This window comes from Merops nubicus, unplaced genomic scaffold (assembly GCF_000691845.1).
Source record: "Merops nubicus isolate BGI_N331 unplaced genomic scaffold, ASM69184v1 scaffold4181, whole genome shotgun sequence".
NCBI classification, from domain to species: Eukaryota; Metazoa; Chordata; class Aves; order Coraciiformes; family Meropidae; genus Merops; species Merops nubicus.
In genome coordinates this window covers 1-14,825 of record NW_008590135.1, presented here as the reverse complement: position 1 = coordinate 14,825, position 14,825 = coordinate 1, and the positions used below count along the sequence as shown (strand labels likewise).

Here is a 14,825-nt window from a genome sequence, read left to right as displayed (position 1 = left end):
AGCAGCAGTTTTTAGCTTGTGCTCTTGCTTCATGCTCCACTGAACTGGGTAACTACTGGGGTAGGCAAATGATGAGACCTTGATGTGAATTTTACTGAATTTAAGTTAAGAAGCTCACAGGCGGCTCGCAGGGGAAGCAGACTGGGCCGGGTGGTGCAAAAGCCATGTTCCATGCACTGGTTTTAGAGCATTCTCCAAGACAATGCTTGTCACCAGGCAGTCCTGTCTTGCCAGCCCTGTTTATGACAGACAAGGAAGCAGGATAAAAACTGAGGGCAAATCCCTGCTCTGAGTCTAGTAATAAAATTATTTAATCTTTACCTCTCTTTTGGTAAGTGTGTGGCATATAGGAGTCACTTGAATGCTCAGGAAACCTAGCAAAGTTCAGAGAGGCGCTCTCGAGCAGCAGTTGTGTTTGAGTGAGAGTCAACAATGGGGAGCTTCTGCACTGGTCCCTGGTAGTCTGGTTTGGAACTTCCTCAGCAATTCAATTCCCCTCAGAACTGGGGAGCACCAATATGGAAACATGTGAAGGACCCCACAGTTTGTGTGCGACTGACAGCCAGGATGGTCCAGTTGCACTCAGTGCATGAGTCTGAGAGCACCAAACTGAGCTGTTTGGAAAAGATATTTGTCATTATTTAATTATGCTTTTGATTTTAGGATAACAGAGAATCCTGGATAATATATCCATCTGTCCTTTTTACAAAGCCAAGAATTTTAATCTTCCTTTTTCATTTTCTTAGGAATGCTGTGCATTTGCAGTTTAGTGTGCTTATGTGCATGCCCATGTAAAGCGAATGTTGTTAGTGCCTGACATATTTAAGATTTGCTCATGCTCATCAAATCGTAAACAAAATTATTTGTCTCTATTTTGCAATGTGCTGGATTTTTTCCTACACAAGAAGCTACCTTATTTAATTCAAATAAAATGTTACACTACATCAGCATTGCCCAGTTCAGTCCAGCAGAAAAAAGCTGGGTATGTTCCCAAGGAAGAGCATACTTTGAAGAAAACAGTGGGTTACTTACGACACTTGTTCTTCACTGAAGTTTGCAGTTGCTTAAAAACAAAATTTGCAGTGTCTTAGTTGGTAAGATACCTATATATGAGGATGGTAGTTGAAAAGTTGCATTGTTTCTGTTAGATGGAAATAGGATTTGTTAATTTGCAGATTTGTGGCTTATATCTTTATTTGCGTTTTCAGTGTTTTAATTCAGTTTCTTTAAAGGACTTTGTTACAGGCTCTAAATATTTTTTTTAAAAAGCTGTATCACTTAAATTTTCTGAAATATTCTCCCCAAGTATATACATAATGATACCTGAAGAGAAGATATCTATCATAAATCCCAACTAACTAAATATGCTGCAAACACTAAAAGCAATGAAGATGATGATGGGGTCTGAGCATGAACATTGAAATTCTAGTTTGAACACTGCTGGACGTGGTAAGCCTCTGTCAGTCTAGAAGGGTACTGTTAGGACATCTGTAGATCCATCACCAAGAGGAGATGGATAGGTTGATTAGACAACAGTAGATCTGGGCCAGGGGGTATTTTTACAAAATAGTGTCTTGTAGTACTAGTGGCTTAAACATAGTGTCCTAAAAACTGAGTGTTATCAAATTTGGAACATCTAATTACATGTAAATACAGAGATTAAAAAAATGCTCAAGTCTTCTTAACCTATTTCAGAAAGCAGAGCTATATCTGCCAGAAACATATACTATAGTTAGTTTGGCATTCTCTTTCAATTGAAAGCAAAGTAGGCATAAGGAGTAGATGAACTGCCAAATAAAGGTAATAAACAGTCATTTGCCAATTTTGAGTTCTTTACAGAAGGAGGGGGAATTCGGTTAGTTTGGACAGATAAGCACACTTGCGTGGGTCACGGTCCTTATAAATACAATAAAGGCCTTGGACAAAAGTAGTGTAAGACACAATGGTATCAAAAAACTGAGTTTAGAAGGGTCTAGCATTGAGGTAAAAGAAATTGGTAGCTGTTCCATAAAAGATTGTTTAAATTGAAACCAAGTGAATCCATTTCATTTGTTTCACATGGGAACAATTGGAAAGCAGTGAAAGTGTGTCGAATCTGCAAAACCCAGAAATTCTCTCCTATCCTTCTGGAAAACATTTCCATTTTAAAGTTATGTCCGTTCAGTTTCCCTGATGACAGTAATTTTGAATTTAACTACCCATTTAGCAAAGTAGAAGGCGAGCAGGCATTGAAGGGTTTGAAATTATATATTCTGGCCTCATGAAAATTTCATAGTTAAAATAAATAATAAAAGCTTTCCAGACGTGAAATGTTGTGGTTATCTAAGAGGTTGTATCTCTGCTTCACTCACTATCTTCATAATTAACAGCCATTGATTAAATTGAGGAGCTGCTTGATCTTCAGCACTACAAGTGGGAGGTGGTTTCTGGCAAGGGCTACACTGTGGGCACTATGGGGTTTTACGGTCTTCCATTCTCCTTTCCTGTTGCTCTGCTCTTCCCCCTACCCCTCCCTTTTTCTCTCTTCTTTATTTTTTTTTTTCTCTTGGCCCTGCCTTCTTTTTCTCCTTCCCCTTCACCCCTTCCCCCCCACCCCCCCCTTCACTTTTCCTCTTCTCCTTTTTCTTCATTCACACATCAGATCTATTCATGGTTACTTCGAGGCCGTTTTACATATCGTGGGCTTTGTTCTGTGGGCAATCATTGTTCACTAGAGACTGAGCATAAGGAGTTGAGATAGATATACACATATACTCTCTATATATATATGTGTAAATGTTTATTAAATGTAAGAATAGATGGATAATTGAAACTGGTTTTCTTAATACCAATGTTTAAATTCGATCGAGTTTGCTTTAAATATATGGAATATTTTGACACAGGATATTTTTGGTGCCTGATACCAGGCCTGACATATTAATGCTTTGTTTCAGTAAATTTTCTTTCTGTTCAGCACAACAGAACTTCCAGTTAAGAGTTTGTGCCATTGTAATAGTTTCAAAATACAAATAGCAAGTTGTTAATCAAAGAACTCTTAGTAGGGATATATCCAGTTTTAAGCCTGAAAAAAACCAGCTTGTTGAATTTTGCTTGGCTATTTATTCTGTCCCATTGTGCTGTATTTAGGGCTGAGGGTTTGGTGACAGGAGATGAAAGTTTGTGATCTCCTTTAGCTTGGAGGTTGAGTTGTGCTAAATGAAACATTAAAGAGTTCTTCTATGCTTTGTTCTGTCCTAATGCAAGTTGTCAGGGGCTTTTTGTTTGTTGGGTTTTCTTCTGGAGAAAGCATAAATTTATTTTATCATAAACTCAGTCATTTGTAAATACTTTGAACTAGAGCATTTTTTTTTTCTGCAGTTAGGTTAAAAATAGCATGTCCTAGGGCCAGAGGAAGCAGCTGTGTTAAAGTATCTGTGTATTGCTACATTTTCAGGATTTCCATTAATGATACAAAGTCAGTTGAAATGACATCCATTATGTATTTGTCCAAGCAAGTGGAAAAGAAAAATAAACAATGATAGAGAATCCATTAGATTTGTGTGTCTCTGCCTGTCGTTCCTAGTCAGAGGAGCTGATATCTCTATTCTACCCACAGTTACTTCTACAATACATACACATCACACTGAACAGCACTAAGACAGTGAGGTTTGCCTACCTAATATATATTCTTATTCATCTTCACTGTTTTGTGGTTCCCATGTATGCAGATAAAATTAACATCTTTTTCAGAGCCTTTGCGTGCTCTGAAGAGCACATAATGGTTTTTAAAATGATGCTTACTCCATGAAAAAAAACAAAGCTAGACTTCCAAGTAGATAACTTCATTTATTTCATGACCGTAAATACTTCTGCAATCATGAAGACACATTTTCCCAAATGAGAAGATAACTATAAATAAAGTGGGTGATATGAAAGCCCTTCCTTCTTTATTAATGCTTATGCTACTAGAATTAGCAAATGCTGCCCTGCTGCACTATGGGTTACAGTTTTTCCTCCGTAGATACTTGTTTGCTGTTACTGTCGGCGTACAGCTTGAACCATCATTGTACTTTAAGCTACTAGACATGAATATAGCATGTGGTAATCCTGTTCCATACCTTATTAGCACTTTTATCCTCTTGTGTCTTTTCCTAACCTTTGTTTTCCAGGTATGCTGTGCAATTTTTTCTGGACAAGTCCATTAAAGCACAAATTATAAATGGCTATTACAAAATACTGTACTTTATCATTAAATGTCAATAATGTTTTAATCATTATAAAAATCTAGCTTCTCTATTTAAAACATCTGTACAGAGAGTGGAAGGGTCTTCAGTTTTCATCACTTTTTTGTAAACTGTTTTTCTCTCAGTTTTGGATATGGCCCGACACGTTCCCCTTTACCGAGCCCTGCTGGAGTTACTGCGTGCTATCGCGTCCTGCACGTCGATGGTGCCCTTACTGCTTCCTCTGTCCGGAGAAAGCAGTGAAGAGGAGGAAGAGCAGTTGGAGTCACAAGCTTCTGTTGGGACTTTGTTGGCTAAAATGAAGACCTGTGTAGATACCTATACCAACCGACTGAGGTAATAACTTTTATCATCCCTAAACTTCATTTAAAGTGTATTTTTTACTTGTGTATTATGAATATTGAAGTGAAAGAAGATTCATTTCTGTATATTTATCTGAATGGGTGCTGCAATCCAGAGTGAGAATATAACCACCTGTTTGAGCTGAACTTATTACATGTTTTACTGTACTATTTGTAAGGAATTTTTTTTTTTTTATAACCCAAAGAAGCTGATACTTTTGCCCCTTCATTGGTAACTGCCCACCGATCAGAAAGCAGACTGCTGCTCAAGGATCTAGGAGCTTCAAATCTTAAATTTGAAATCTTAAACCTTCTTCAATGAAGTGAATCTTTATTTTGCAAGACTGTGCATTTCCTGTTGTCAGTCTGAAGGCAGGAGCATTCCTCTGGAGAAGGAATGTTGAAGAAGCCATTCTGTAAAGAATGGGATAGGGGAGGGTCAAACCAAATGGTAGTTTTTACAAGTTTTCCTTCTATCTGTTTCTGTGCTGCTTTACGGATTGGGTAAGGACCAGGTTCCTCAATGGATTCTCCATGGGAGTCTGGGAGAGTAGCCTTTGCGTTCTTTCAGAAAGAACAAGTTTAAGGAGGCAGAAGATCTGGGAGTTGTTACTTGTGGTGAGAATTCCAACTACATAGAGATAGTTGAAAATTTTTACTTGTGGTAACTGTTGGTGCTACATATGAAAAGCACTTATCTATACATGGGTGATTTTATGACAGCTAGTTTGTCCATTAGCACAGGCATCAGTGTTGAGCCAGTGTGCTGAAGTAGATGTGAAATTACAAATGAATGCCCTGGAGCCATCCATGCCAGAATTCAGGATCTTCCAGCCTCCTCTGAGAAACTCTGTGTTTGACAGTTCTTGTCAAATATTTGCAGTCCAGCAGAGCAATTAGCAAATAAATGGAAGAGTATCAGAGTATCCCATCTCGGCTGTGAGGCCATCGGGCTGTGTAAGCGCTGCAGGATGATGCTGCAAGAGCTTGTTCCCCTCACCTTCCAGAGTCCATCTCGCTTTTTAAGGAAACACATGCAGACAAACCATGGGTGACAGTTTTTTTCAGTAACCACAGACCAGCCTCATTGCAAAAGGTTACTGCTTTTATGAAGTGATTATAAAGGTAGTAATAAACACAGATTCTCTCCCAGGCACAGACTAATTGTTAGTTCATTTTCTTCCGTGGTGATTTTGGTGTAGCCCACAGTTACAAGACAGATTTGCTTTGTCAAATCTGGTATTATTGTCTTAATATCCCACTAGCTGTTTGGGCTGTACATGTTGGGGAAGAATAAACTGTAGACTAGCAGTATCTTTTTCGTGTTCTACTCAGTAACAACCGGTAACCATACTGGTAAGTCAAAGTTCCCTTTAAATAGTTTCCTTTGGCAAAGAACAACTGCATGTTCTGGGTAAATATAATGCAGCTTTGTATTATTTCAACAGCCAAAACTACTTTCTTCTACATTCCTGATGTTTCTTTTGCCATTTCTGACTGTTCCAAAGGTCAAATCATCTTCTCAGAGCACTTCTGAGTGATTCGTGTGGTATTACTTTATGGTTGCTTTTATCATCAATTCTCATGCTGCAAAATTGTGGCTTCTGTTCTTTAGAAATTCTGTTATCGCTGAGATCTGTCACCCTGTGTGGAATGTTGTGCTGCCATTGTGGCTGACAGGGCAGCAGAGAGTCTAAGACCTGGGGTTTAATCACCTGACCAGTCCAGTTGGTGCTGCACTCGGCTGCTGTTTGAAGGGACAATCAGAGGGTTAGCACACAGGGAAGGGGCTTCCCAGTTCCTCCTGCATCTGGGATGTGCTGTAGCTGGTACAGATTTCACAACCACCTTCTCATCTCTTTCTGTTGGTCTTCAACCACTCTGGTTTTCAGAACTGAAGATCTGGGGGAGAGGTTAATGGCTGAATCATCTTTTTCTGCCCTGACTGAGGGAGTTGGATAAATGAATGCTGCAGTGCAGATTTTAATTTCTTTCTTCTAATAATTTTCTTCTTCCAGCAATTAATTGGTTTCTTGATTCTGTTTACCTGCTTCCTATTTAAAGAGGGTTTGTTAGGAAATAATGCCCATCCATCCCTGCAAAACCTAGTGCTGTCCCTAAGCATATGAGGAAACAGCATAAAAAGAAGGCAAATACAGGGAAAGGTCTGTGTAGAATGTTCTTCCTCCCACTATAAACTGAGAATATTTAGCAACCAATATCCAATAGATTTTCTGAGCAGGGATCCTATTGTTAGAAACTCTTTATAGTAACTCCTGATGGACTGAACTTTACCTGTTAATTTCTTTAGTCTTTCTTGACTGAGGTTGCTAGTCTTGCATATTAAGCATATAATTTACCTGTGGTAGGCTTTTTTACTGATTAAATGTAAAAGAAACAGAATTAGGAAGGACAAATAACAGCTTTTTGTGGTGGACAGTCATCTAAAAATGTCAGCTGGTGCTTGCTGGCAATATTATGTAGATCATATTATATGCAGTCTTCTCAAAATAAAAAACATATTTGGTTTCTATGTAACCAATTTCCAGTATAGGTGTAAGTATAAATATCTCCATCCCAATCACTTTTTTTGTTAGTCTGGTCATCTGTTAGCCTCAGATTTAATGGGCGTGAAATCCTTTACCTTCTCATACTAAATCCAAACCACAGCACTGTACCAGCTACTAGGCAGTAAATTAACTCTGTCCCAGCCAAAACCAGGATAAAGTCTAAAAAGTTTATTGGTGAGAATGGCACATGACTACTACTTATAAGCTCCTTTTAATTTTGTAAAATAAGATATGGTATGACTAGTTCTTCAGTGACAGGTTAGGATCTGAAAACAAAGAAACACAATCAGTATTGTTTTAATAATTGATTGAGTTGATAAAAATTCCATGACTGCTTCAGTTACATTATCTGTACAGTTTTATTCCTTCGCTTTCATATATTAGCACAAAAATCTTTTCTTTCAGTGGTTGGTTTAAGCATAATACTGTTAGTCTTTAAAAGCAGGATATAGACAAGCATGAAAACACCAAAAGCCTGAACAACCTGCAGTCATCGGGGTGGAAGGTTTTAGTTCTCAGCATTTTTAGTTGAAGGTGTGCCAGCAATATAAGCAAGTGTTGGCATGGATTTCTTAAATGGGACAATCTGCTGCCCCTTTTAGGTCAAATGCCAGAACAACATAATTATGGGATCTACTCTCACAGGAAAAAAAATCCTTTATCTTAACAGCAGTTCTCCTTGCATGTCTACCAACTGTCATCTCCATGTTGGAGCAAGAGTGTCCACCTGGATTCAGCATTTAAGGGGAACAGTTTTGGACTCCAGTTAGCATTTGTTTTCATCTACTTTCAAAGGCTATAATATTCTGTTAGGGAAATTTCTGGATAATGGAAAAGACATGTAGCTATGAGATGATTTCATATGGCAGTTTGTTGGACTGCTAGGGAGTCAGAAGCCACCACTGATTTGAGAGTGGTCAGGGTTGGGTGATGGACTGCCACTAGGGCATAGCAAGCCTCTATAGAAAAGTCCTAACAATGCTTTCCCTTTACCATGTCACCCCAGCCACCCCCAGGGTAACTGCCTGAGGGAGATCTGAATTCTGTCATCTTCACACTTCTACCACATGTCACACAGCTACTAAGGGTTAATCCTGCACAGTTCCCTATCAGGCTCTGCCTGTCAAATTGTTGTCAGGACCTGGACGGTTCCCTGTTGCAGTGATTCTTTAAGTGATCTAATCACTTATTTCCTCAGCTGTTGGGATGCTAGAATACAACCAGGTAGGTCTGAAGCATTTTCTCTGCTATGGCTTTTCATCTTCAGCATTATTTTGCCAAGCTTCTATGTGAAATGGTGCATTTTGCAAACAAAAATTTTTCTTTACAGTTTGGTCCCAAGAATTGAGGCCTAGTTTGTTTTAATTTATTTTTCCTTAAAAGACAAAACAACTGTCTGGTTTTTTTGCTGCACTCTTAAGATTGTGTTCGGAACTGATGGTTGGCTACAGGGAGCAGCGGTGCAGCCTTTGCTGGTTTGGAAGGCTTCAGCTTAGTGTCTGTAAATACTGTGCTGGAAGGCCCAAGGAAGAGTATGTGGAGCCATCCTGGAGGGAGTCACTTCTGGTGTTCAGGTCCCTCCCTTGTTCTGCCTCATTTCATGAGATTGGCTTAACAACCTGTAAACTACTGGAAGGAACAAGCTTCTATTCGGTACCTGTGGAAACCTACAGAAAGTGGGGGACCATGAGGGCTGGGAGACACCATGGTTGCAAACCTATGATGATTGTATGCCAAGGCAATGAGCATCAGTATAAAACTAAGCAGAATTCTGCTATAAGCACTGTCCCTGTACTACACAGGGACCAAATGGTTCATTGGCTTTATTTTGTGAACACTTTGATAAAGGTATCACTCCATATCATCACATTTACCTCTATGTATCAGACATGGGTGAGTAGGTGTTAGTATTGGCTTTAAAAATTAAAGTTGCCTTGGGAGGATATCATTCATTATTCATTTAGCACAGTGTGAAGAGAAGGCTGTCATCTTCTAGCACCAGCTAAATTAATGGCTTAAATTATTAGCATGTACATTGCTGTCTCTTCTAGCAAATACGTTAGTGACTGTCATTCCTTTAAATAAGAGTTGACATGATTTTGTCTGCTTTTTCTTCTGTGCTTGAAAACCTGTATGGGGAAGCTTCTAAATCTAAATTAAGTGTTTGGCACCTCCTCCACTCTGAAATTGTAACATTTACATAAAGGTTTGGCCTGTATTAAATATCTCCATTACATTTTGCATAATAAGCAGAATCTTGGCAGAAAAAAAAATATATAGTATAGTGCAGACTTTTAAAAGTTTTCTAAAAATAGAGAAAATGTACAGCAAAATATTCATGTGGTTATATATTTGACCATATCTTATTATTTATGAGTACTTTTGGTTCTTATGTGTCTTTGGAATACAAGTGAAGAACATACAATTAGAACTCATGAGTCTGATAACACTCTGCATTTGTGGATTTACAGACAGGCTACTAGAGTTCAGGGAAGAACCTGAAGGATCTTACTCGCTTTATCACTTTAATTTTGGAACATCTCCTCGTTCATGTATTTTTGGGAGAGCCTTGTAATTCCCAGCACCTCCCCTTTTCTCCTCCCTCTGAAACACTTGCATATCACGGGTGGCTGGGAGAGAGCTCGCTGCAGCTCTGACTCCTGGCAGGAGTGCAGCAGCAATATAAAAGTGGAGATGACACCAAGAAGGGAGGATGACATTTTCTCAACTAATGATTTGGTTTGCCTGTGTTACATGTGCTCACAAATGGTAGAACCAGGTTGCTTTTTCATGTGTACACAAAGTAATACCATGAGTTCCAGATTACACTAAGAAATAGGTTTATGGCCCCAAAAAAATTTCAGTAATGCTGTTAATTTTGTCCTGGGAGCAATGGTTGCCCCTAAAAATCTTGCTTCCCACCTCTAGAACAAGTCTCTATAAGCCTGTTGACGTATTTATTACTTAGGACCCATTCAACATACCACAAGGCCACAGCAGGCTCGCAGAGGCCTTAAGCGACTTTGACCTTTGTTTACTTTGTGTGTTCTCATATTCATCAGTGCATCAGTTATATGTAAAATCCATTTAGCTTTTTGACAGGGCTTTGAATTCCATTTGTGCCTCTCCCCTTTTACAACTATATAGCTCAGGAAACTGTTATATAGACTTCTAGATTTTCCAAATCACAATGCGTCGTTCTACCAAGGACATGGGTATGTGGACAGCTTCACACCTCCATCTTCAGTTCCAGAGCTGTTTCAGATGAGATTTTAATCTTAGAATGTACCTTTTTTTTTTCCCTTTTAAATTGCATTTATTTAATAATCATGATAAACCATGTTTTAAGGATATGACTTTAGAAAGAGGTCTGTTGTGGTCTTCTAATATAAAAGAAATAGAAAATCAAGAGTAATAGCTCATGTCCACAATGAACTGCAATTCTGTTTTGGGTGGCAATTGATGACAAAACTGTGAACTTTAAAAATTACCATCAGTGTGGAAGTACATACCACTGGGGAACCTTTGACAGATTTCCCCATCTAGAGTCTAGGGAATTACTTGATTTACCATATGTTGGTTTTAAATAGACTGAGAAACTGTAATGTACTGTTAAATATCTCAAAATGCCTGTGTATAATACTAAATATGTAGAGAATAAGACAATGTAGCAGACATGTTATGAACCATGCAGGATTAATTGCACAAAATTGGTATTCTTACAGCAGAAGGCTTTAATCAAATAACAGTAAGAAGACAAAATGAGGGAAAGAAAAATGGAGGTCATCATTAATAGGAGTCTTGCAAGTTACAGCAATACCAGTAGGGGTTTTCCCTAAATGAAGGGGGGGGGCAAAATTGTCTTTACCCTAACTATTAGAATACACAAGCCTGACTTGTGTGAGAAAAGCTCTGTTAAGGCAGTATGTCTGCTTTGGGGGTTTTGTGATGCCAACTAGCTTATGTTCCCTAAGAAATTGACTGAAGTCCTCAATTAGGCAGAATCAAGCTCCCATATGAGATCTGGGGCAGGGGGATGGAGAGGTGTTTGTGTCCAGGGTAGAATCACTGCTGCTCTTTGCGTTCCTAACTGCTTTTACAGAGTTACGGCCTGACTCAGATACAGACCATCACACGAGCTTCAGGCAACTGTAGGTGACAGGGTAGAGCTGTGCTGCAAATGGGTGATGTAAAAATGATATTCTGAAAGCAGGGGGGGTGTCTGTTTTGCTCATAAGTGTTGTATCAGTAGTAAAAGAGACTTTAAGAAAATACATTCTCTTTTGATAGTTCAAAAGTGCTGAAGTGTTAATTCTTCAGGATAGCAGGGACAACAACAGGAAATTTTATTATTGGTACTGAGAAATTGCATTTGAGTAGATGTCTCCTTTTCCTACTGCTTCAACTAGAGATATATATATATACTCCTTCTCTGTTTATGTGGCTGACTGTCAACAACTCAGTATATCTACTGGAGGTTTTTGTGGTTAAGCATTTTTTGATTCTAAGACCAAGTGGAAGGGGAAAAAAAACCTCAGTCTAAATTGTAAGACCGTGTGGAAGGTGAGAGACCTACAAGATAACTGTCTTGAAAATAAATTTCTAAGAATTAATTTAACTTTCAGTTCCTCCACCAATCACAATTTTATTGCTTTTCACACATCTTTCTCTTGGTTAAGCCCACTAACATTTCATTTTTACTAAAATTTCTCTAAGGGTTTCGTAGCAAATAGCTTAAGGATTCTACATGAACAGCAAGCAGTTCTAAGTTCTTGGGACTGGTGGCTGTTAACCTGTGCTAGTATCTCAGACATGCTATCACTGAGGTGCAATGGGCTTAAATATACATTTCTCAACCTGCTTAATACATTATTTTAAAAATATTTGCCTGGATTTCCACAAGGAAAAAAGGCAGTGATGGCAATTTTGGGAAGTATGAATGGGAGAGGCGGCTGCTGCTTCTTTGTTTGAAACTGTTCCTCAAATGCTGAACAACACTGTTTGGCTCTGGTGCTTTCCTCCTCACTTTAAGCCTCTGAAAACTCAGCATTGCTTGAAGTAAACAACAGGCTAACATCCTTTTGGATTAAATCTGGAACAGGGAAAATGTACTGTGCTGCAGTAATGAATTTTGTTATTAATGCACTCTAGGGATATTCTCATTTGATTAGGTACAGTACAAAGACTTTCAGTGTTACTGTAATTACCTCTACTGAATAGTTTAGAGACTCATTCTTTGTGCATGATTTCAGTCTCAATTAAACTGCAGAAAGCATATAGTGTGTGGTGCTTGCTAAAATATGTTTAGGACATCAGAGCATTAAATTGCTAGGTTTTCTTGTGTAGATAGCTTCCTGGATTGCTTCCAGGTATGGTAGTGGGAAGGAAGAAACCAGAGCTGTTGAACTTGTTTGGGTCTTAAAATGAGCAATGAACAAGTGCTGTTAAACAAAAAATGTACAGAAATTTCAGTTAAAATAATGTGGGGACCATAAGCATTACAATCTCTTGAGTTTTGCAGGAGAACAATGGAAATTTATGTTAGCTCTTGAAACATAGAAGCTTTTAAATATAGACACATAGATTACAATGTTATCAAATACATCTTCATCTTTGTTTCAGCAGTTGAACACATATGCTAGTAAACTCTGGCTTGTCATAATCTAAATATTTAAATGTATCTTAAATTACTAAGCAATTAGCTTTTATCACAGAACACTGTTAGTATATATTGTATTTTCAAATGACTTCAGTATGAAAATTTGAGGTGTTTGAATCGCATCCTAATTTCCAATACATTGATTATAAACAGCCAGTATAATATAGACACTCTCTATATTTGTAAGATTTTTTAAATTGTTACATTAAACTGTTTACTGAAATAAAAGGTCTTAAGTTCTGTAGCTCAGAGAACTGCAGGGAGAGACAAACTTCATTTTTGACCCGCTCTCTTGCAGTGCCTGGGTTGTAGGTCATAGACACCCCGCGAATTTTTCCTAGAGGCTTCCTAGTTGATTGACCATTAGTATATTTTAGATAATTGCCAGTGTATTGTGAGCAGGAGAGAGCACTTTATTACCTCTTTAGGACTTGAATTTGCACAGGGAGCTGTAGGGGTGGATGAAATGCACGTTCATGACGTGATCTTTGTTCCACTGATTTTGTAAGCTTTCCTAATACTTCCTGAAAATGTGCAGAGATGAGGTCAGCATGCAGCGCAACGGCGCAGCGTACGAAATGGCTGAAGCAGAAACTGCTATACTAAAATCCTTGCCATTGTGTTCATATTTTAATCTTCATATCAGACGTACTTCTGTTTGTCAGACCAATACTATGTTCAGTATTGTCATGGTTGATTGCTCCATTCAGTGAGTAAACTGGAGACAGATGTTCGTTTTCAGAAGACTTGCTTTAGTCTTGATCCAGTACTGTACAACTGGTTGAAAAATATTCCTTCATGCTATATCCTGTTTCTTTGCCCAAAACAGGTCTAAAAAGGACAAAGCTAAATCAGGAGTAAAGCCAGATTCTTCTGATCAGGAACCAGAGGGACTGACACTTCTGGTACCAGACATCCAAAAGACTGCAGAGATAGTTTACGCTGCTACCACCAGTTTGCGCCAAGCAAACCAAGGTAAAATAGAAATACTTTTATAAATACTGTATAGTGTTTATTTGTAAAACATTCATTACTTATAAATTAGCTTAAAAGCAAGTAAATATACTTCCCTCCTTCCCCCAAACACTGACTACATTTTCAAAGGCAGCTGGAATCTTGCGGTGGTCTAAAATATTTCGATCAGGAAACAGAGTAACTCAAATAAGTTAGGGTACACCTCACGACTTTCATCACAATTATGTGGCAACTTTTTGCTCTTTTTTTCTTCCTTTTTTTTTTCCCCTCTTGGCAGAAGACAACATACATGACCTTTAATAGCAAAGCCTTCCTCTTAAAACTGTATCTTACAAATTACATGAACTCCTAACTAGATGAATAAAGAACAAAATTCTAAGTCATAGAACCAGTAGACATTCAAAGGATCATCTGGTTGTCTAGTAAAGAAACTAAAGATTAAGTAGCTTGATCAGGGGAGGGGATTTTAAAAAGGAGTGTATCATCAGCTCCTGATTTTGGAGAGTACATCAGGAATACATGTGTGTATGTCCATCCATACAAGTATGTGTCATATTTCCTACTTGAAATTTAAAAAAATAAATTAGAAGAAACAATAAAAGGCTATTCATAGTAGCAGCAGCCATTAATTATTTCTGAGCTGAGATTATGGCCTTTATTTACTTGGAGCTGTTCAGATTGTGAAATATATGGTAGTGAGGAAAACAGATTTGAATATTGTGAATGATGCCATTTTGTGACTTCTCTGCAAATAATGTAACCATAAAATGTCATTTCCCATTAAATAATCCCCAAAAGCTGGCTGTTCTCTCACAATTACTTGGTTAACTGCTAATAATCATCACATTTTATGTAACAGAGAAGAAGATGGCTGAATACTCCAAAAAGGCTGCTGTGAAGCCCAAGCCCTTGTCTGTTTTACGGTCTCTTGAAGAAAAGTATGTGGCTGTCATGAAAAAGCTCCAGTTTGGTAGGTTAAGAAGTGTGAATATTTTTTAATATATATAATTATTTTAAAATAATTAAAATATATATATATATAATTATTTTTAAAAGT

The 14,825-nt window shown here is 38.1% G+C and overlaps 1 protein-coding gene across 1 annotated transcript in view; it reads left to right on the top strand.

The window, feature by feature from the left end:
* Positions 1-14,738, top strand: part of BIRC6 (baculoviral IAP repeat containing 6) — a gene marked incomplete at its 3' end in the record, with an annotated part of 148,445 nt that extends 133,707 nt beyond the window's left edge. Inside the window, exons 65-67 of the mRNA XM_008949811.1 lie at positions 4,349-4,559; positions 13,623-13,768; positions 14,628-14,738. Coding sequence (XP_008948059.1) covers positions 4,349-4,559; positions 13,623-13,768; positions 14,628-14,738 — 468 coding nt within the window. The remainder of the gene's footprint in view (positions 1-4,348; positions 4,560-13,622; positions 13,769-14,627) is intronic.
* Between the last annotated feature and the right edge of the window lie 87 nt (positions 14,739-14,825).